General features: G+C 34.7%; 1 protein-coding gene across 1 annotated transcript; it reads left to right on the top strand.

The window, feature by feature from the left end:
• The first annotated feature begins 1,032 nt into the window (after window positions 1-1,032).
• Window positions 1,033-1,959, top strand: LOC105826143 (uncharacterized protein CXorf21 homolog). The gene has a single exon (XM_012664070.1). The coding sequence runs from the start codon at window positions 1,033-1,035 to the stop codon at window positions 1,957-1,959; it is 927 nt and encodes a 308-aa protein (XP_012519524.1).
• Window positions 1,960-6,845: the final 4,886 nt, after the last annotated feature.

Below are 6,845 nucleotides of genomic sequence, written 5' to 3'. Positions count from 1 at the left end.
AAGAGGAAAATTGCATGTTGAATCAAGTTTGCTTTATCCTTTCACACTTTTGTGGAGTCTACAGAGAAAATTGGAAGTCTAAAAATTGTGCTAAAGAACCATGTAAAAGACTGAAATAAGTGCTTAGGGAAGTAAGATTTGAGTCCAGAAGAACAGAAAAAACAAACAAACAAAAAAAAAACAAAACAAAGAGAAGCAAAAGAAAAAGAAAGAAGAATGACAGTGAATTTGACAAACCTATTTGCATTTACATTATCATTACTTTTTAAATTTATTTTTTAAAATGACAGATAACATCGTATGTTTTTATCATGTATGACATGATATTTTGAAGTGTATATACATGTGGAATGGTTAAATCTAGCTAATTAACAAGTGCATTGCCTCACATAGCTCTTACCACAAAAATAATAACTATGCATCTACATTATTGAAAAGGTAAACTGGCTATATTTTGATTTCAATAAAGAATTTGCATGAGCCAAAGCTATATATTAATTACCACATCTTGTATACATTCTAAGGTATACTCAATTTTTAAATGTGCAACTCTAATGACATTAATTAAAAGTTCAGTGAAAACCAATTCCTTGACCGCAGCCTTCATTTTAAGTAGACTTTTTGATGATAGAGAATTTATCATTTCTAAATAAATCCTTAAAGATAGTTGAATATAACAATTATACATTTATATAAGTTTACACTTTTAAAAATACATGTGCACCGTATAATATTACCCTGACAATAACCTTTGAAGATTAATTAATTTCTCTTAATTTATGAGAAAATTGAGACACAAAAACAGTTAAATCAATTACCTGACGTTAAAAGTTAGTGGCAGAACTGGAACCCAAGTCTCCTCATTCTTGGTCCTGTTTTCTATCCTTTGAGCAACACTGCCTCCCTAAATCACTTTTGTTTCAGGTAGGAGATAAATCCTCATTTGACACATCAATGTACATTGCGTTAATGAGTTCTTTTATATTACAGGAATACACTAAAGTCTTCTTTTTAGAAAACTTGGCTAGTAAAATGCTTGGAGAAGCCTTCCTAATTGATCTCCTATACAAAGAACAGAAATATACAAAACTTTGCAAACCATTCACATGTAAGAAGACCTCAAATGATGAAAAGGAAACTTGGAAAAAGAAGCTTTTAGATATAGAAGAAAATTCACTTTTCCCCGCTAAGATGGAAAATCAAGAAAAAGATATGAAAGAAAATTTAACAGAACAAAGTAATAATACAAATCAAATAAAATCTGTGGATGAGATAACTGTAGCAAAATGCAAAGGTATACCTCTTCCAGGAAATGTGTCCATTGCATTGCCCATTCCAAAGAGAGAACAACAAGATGAAAGACAACTGGATTTATATCGATCCTGGTCATGCACAAGTATTTGCCATAATTATCCTGACCTACAGATCGGAGGCGACCACGTGGGAAACATGTATGATTCCGGCTGCTTTGTGGAACACACACACGATGATGTATCTAATGGTCCTCTTTTACTTTCAGTGGATATGTTATTGAGTCATTCTCCTACCATTGAGCCTCTAGAGAAACTACCTGCCTCAAAGTTATTGAGTGCAGATGAAATCCAAGAAAAAAGTATGTTGTTTCAAAAACAGCCCCTCTCTAATTCCATGCTTAATAGTTACATGGAAAAAAAGGTGGATGAACTCTACAAACAACTTTTGGAAGAAAATCTCACCAAGTGTCTCTCCATAACCAATCTTATGGCTTCCAATTTGCTAATGAACAATGTAAATCAGATTAGCCTTCAAATCTCTCAAGAGCAGAACATAGAGGTGTCGAAAGCTCGAGAAGCTCTCCTGAATTCTTTAGCACGATGTAATATCCATAATGTTTCCCATGGAAACAGTTCTGAATTCAGCACTCCTAACTTACAAATATCAAACCAGACAAATAGGGAACTTGTATCACGTGTACAGTAGGAACCAACTGTAGGTTGGTTGGACTGACTTAAGAGACTGCAGTAACAACAGTCTTCTCTAGATTATCGTGTCATGTCAGGTCTTCTTTGGAGTGTGGTTGTTATACCTTTTTAGAAATGATTTGACCCATGTTACATCTGAATTCTTGTAGGAGACAACTATAATAACTAGATTTTATGATCAGGTTTTCTTACTGTTTTGACATATTTAATAATTTCCACATTCAAGTTTGTATGTACTTACCTCTCTCATTGCCACTGCACCCCAAATTGATTAACTCACTGTCACTTAGCTTTATCTACCACAAAAGTAGAATGGGGAATGGATTGTTTCTCTAAGCTACTGAAAGGACCACTAGAAGATATATAAGAGAGGGGCATTTTTTTCTCCAAAAAATGCTTTTACACTGACAATCAGAATAGTCTAGGGGAAATTATTGTAATTAGATGTAGATTTAGATATCTATGTCTATATATATCTCAAGATTAGGTGTGAGGGCACATACAAGGAAATTCTTAAACAAAGTTGGATTTTAATAATGTTTGAAAAAAATATGTAGGGAAGGCTTAAGGAAAAACGGAAAATTTGCCAGTGCTATTTGTATTGAAACTTGGTGCTTTTGAACTTACCTGGGACAAGCACCAACTTTTTTATATCACTATATTTTGCCTGATTGTTTTCAGGAATGGGAGGAAGGAAACCATACAGGTAGAGTGAACAAAGTATATAGAGAACCGCTATTGAGAAATGAAGAGGCTCTCTCACAAACTTTTTACACTTCTCAGATTATCCTCAATCATGATCCTGGCTTAGAATAAAAGTCTACAGGGTACCTAAAGTAATCGTATGGTTTATTGCAGGCCTAGGAAAAAGACCCCATACATAACAGCTCATAATTCTAGAAATAATAAAATGATTGGCATGCACTTGTGTTTGTAAAATAAAATGGTATAAATTTATCTCATAAAATTGTTATGATTGCATTATATATTAATAAGATCTGTGCATTAGTAATCATGTATTACCCTCTGATTATCTTTGTGGTCTTTGATTAAACTTTATAGAATGAGTCACCTCAATTCCCTCACATCTTGATCTTTTTGGTCATACAATCCTTAGTTTATTTTTTCCCTCTTCAAATTTCTATGATCTAATAAAGTACCCCTAATTTATCTTCTGTTCTTCTCTTTATCATGCTTTTCTCCACCCTCCTTTCCCATAACTCTCCCAATGAATTTTCATCATTCAGATATTTAATTCTGAAGAGATAATGGTTAAGGTTTCAGAAAAACTGACTTAATGTCTTGTAGATACTGAAAAATAGTTGTTTATAGATTGTCTTTTATATTGTTACGTTTCTACATTTAATAAAAGAGTTACTAAAACGACTAAATATTTATGTTAAACTTTACTGAAGTAAATTAAATGTCATTGTTCAGCATTACTAGTGTGAATAGTTTTCTTAGAAACAGTGATATGTATTAATACTTTATGAAGCAGATATATTCATAAATAGCGTTAACACTACATGACATTATATAAAAAGCCACAGTATTTAGTGCATATCAAATTTAGAAATGCATCTAATTATAATCTCAGATTTTAAATTTCCTCCTCTTGTCTATGTTATCAAACTTCTTATTATCTAAGAATACTTCTGGTTAAAAGGATCTAAACATTTATTGTAATGTTTAAATAAGGAAAGATGATGAATTTGATGTTCTGTTGTAGCCTGATTTCATACCTACTGACTTCACTGCTTGAACGAAATATACATATGAGGTTGTGATTTAGCATGGTTTGGCTTTAAGTAGTCACTCCGTTTTTCCCATGGGTATCACTTATATGACCATACTATTCCCTTTCAAATCATTTCTTGAAATGTATAGAATAATAAATTTCTTTCTGTCTCACTTTTGTGGGAATTGAAAATATTAGTTTCATGTTTCTATGAAAGTGCAGAATGTTAGTGATTCAGCAGTTGGGGAGGATCATCATGTTTCTTATCAAGTAATAAATCAAGGAGGTCAAGTATGATGCTCAATACAATGCTGCCCCCCACCCACTGCCTATATAGGTCAGTTTAATTTATATCCCACCTTTGGATTTCAGGTCACTATTGTAGGGCTCAGAGTAGGTTTGACCCAGTGTCAGGTAATTTTCTGTCAGGAATGTCCTTGAAACATTAAAGCCTATTCAAAGGGTAGAATCTATACTGGAATCCTGGAATTCTTGTGCTTAATGTGTCTCATGTGTTGGTCCCTAAAAGAAGCCAGTCTCCCTGAGGTTCTGAAGACAGGAGCTAACACTGAGACGGTCCATTCAAGGTCGTAAGCAGACTTTTTGGAAGTGAAGAAACAAAGCAAATAGTTCCTGCCTTGGTGGCCGGAATAGAATATATACAGATGTATATATGTGTGTGTATATATATATACACCTCCCATTAATTTATTTTCCTATTAAGAGGTAAATCTGACTAAAATAGCATTACTACATAACGTGTGCTTGAATGAAGGGTGGAGGGGTGACTTGATAAGAATTAGTGTGAATAATAAACTGGAATAATTATGCAGTTAAATGGACAATTCTTTCAGTCAATATAGGAAGAAAGAAAACAAGTTAATATCAACAGACATACATTAAATCAAATTTAAAGAGATTTAATGTTTTCATGACTAGTCATTTGCATGGAAAATTAACCAATCAGCCATGTATGTGTGAAAATCCATGAAAAATGAAACAATGTTTGAAAGCAAAACAAGAAATGGTTGCCAAAAAATGTTCTCATAATGTTAAAATAGAGATAGCTTTCCTTTTAAAAAATGCCTAGGGGCAACTTGGGACTTTAAGTCCCCAATTGTGCATTCTTTTCCTCAAGATTTAGTAGAAATTTGTGAAAATGGTCTTATTATTATACTATTACTATACTATTGTACTATTGGTTTAGTATTTGTTACAGTGTAAATGCATAGCATCACTTGGAGTTTTATGAAATAACCTTTAAATAATTATATTTAAGAACATATCTATTAATATAAAAATGATGAGAACCAAATGAAAGTATATTGACTTCAACTTAAAAAATGAATCATTGCTAAGGGCAGCTAATTCTTTGAATTGTTCTGCTATTTCTATTTAAAGTTGAGAAATTTGTAGCTAGCAGAATTACTATATAGTTCTGGTTTTTACTTCTCCAAATAAGTGAAGGCAGTTTATCACAACAAACGAATTGTTGAAAACGTTGGTTTTATCTGAAAGTGACTGACCTCTGTATGTAGGCTATTTCCTGAAACTATTTTTCTCTATAATTGTAAACTGGACCGATTTCTGCTAAATAGACTTTGAGTAGAATTGAAAAAGCTTAACAGTTCAGGATCCCAGGGACTTGTGTGGTTTTGTCTCTTTCCTTTAAAGGTTCAGCTCTGGCCGGGCGCGGTGCCTCACGCCTGTAATCCTAGCACTCTGGGAGGCTGAGGCAGGTGGATCGCTCAAGGTCAGGAGTTCTAGACCAGCCTGAGCAAGAGTGAGACCCCCGTCTCTATCAAAAAATAGAAAAGAAATTATCTGGACAACTAAAAATATATATAGAGAGAAAAAATTAGCTGGGCATGGTGACGCATGCCTGTAGTCCCAGCTACTCAGGAGGCTGAGGCAGAAGGATCGCTTGAGCCCAGGAGTTTGAGGTTGCTGTGAGCTAGGCTGATGCCACGGCACTCACTCTAGCCAGGGCAACAAAGCGAGACTCTGTCTCAAAAAAAAAAAAAAAAAGGTTCAGCTCTACTTTAGAAAGATCATATAATTGTAGAACATCCTTGTAGTCTTCTCCTTAGGAGGAGCTTAGAAATATTGATATTATAAGGGTTCTTATGATATGAGGCCAGCTTGAGTCTGGAGCAGACCTCAGCGACCAGTTTGAAACCAGGAGTTCTCAGAGCTTTCTGCCTTCCAGAGGGACATATCCTCAGGACAGTCCAGGTCCTAGAAAAAATTGCCTGGCTCTTCATTCATTAAACAAATAATTCTCGTGCACTGTGATAGGTGATAGGAATAAATGGTGAACAAAAATGATACAATTCCTGCTTTTCACTGAACTTACAGTCTAGCTGATGTAGTATCAGTTAGAAATAGCAACTTTAGGGCTATGAGAGGTACAAGCACACAGCTCTAGATATTCTACACTGATAGTTTTGTTTGCTTGGCCTGTTCATAATCTAGTATAAATCTTGTATCCAGCACTGCTATTTTGTTGATATCCACCAGTATGGTTCTAATGATGATTAAACATGTTGAACTATGTTTCCATGCCAGCTGGTATGAAGCTGCTACCCCAACCCTCTGAGTCCTACCATTATGACCATCCTGGTCACTCTGGCCACCCCCTGCTCTGGACCCTTGTATCTCCTCATGACCCAGCAACTAAACAGGCAAACATGGGGCCGCTAGTATCCAGCTCCAATACTACCTGTGGCACTTCCTGTCCATATAAGTTGTTAAATATTTTGAGTCTTATTTCTGCTTGTATCTACTTCAGTATTGAGATTCCTGTTCCAAAAATCTGCTCAGTGACACTATTATTCTTAGACTTGGGCCTTGCTTTTTCTCTTATAGTTCCTAAGTAAATGATGACCTATTCCTGAACTTCAAACCTTTGACTGGACCTTCTAAATTTTAGTCACCTTCCTTGATTGTCTCTTGCTTTGTTTTGAATCTTTATTGCTGTTTGCACATCTAAGGTCACTTGCTTCTTGATACACTATACAGATCCAGACTGTCTTATGAAATTATTTGTTGCCTGACACTTGTCAACCAAATTCAGCGACTTGAGACACTAAATGATCAATGAGGACCACTTCATGTGTATTGGACATTGATTGTAATATTTTATT

This window comes from Propithecus coquereli, unplaced genomic scaffold (genome assembly GCF_000956105.1).
Source record: "Propithecus coquereli isolate 6110/MARCELLA unplaced genomic scaffold, Pcoq_1.0 Scaffold86, whole genome shotgun sequence".
In the NCBI taxonomy this organism is placed as follows: Eukaryota; Metazoa; Chordata; class Mammalia; order Primates; family Indriidae; genus Propithecus; species Propithecus coquereli.
Note: the sequence above shows the minus strand (reverse complement) of the source record. Positions and strands in the feature narration are given on the sequence as shown.

What these genes read in the sequence shown, in the direction of transcription:
- LOC105826143 (XM_012664070.1), top strand. Translation starts at nt 1,033, where the DNA reads ATGCTTGGAGAAGCCTTCCTAATTGATCTCCTATACAAAGAACAGAAA.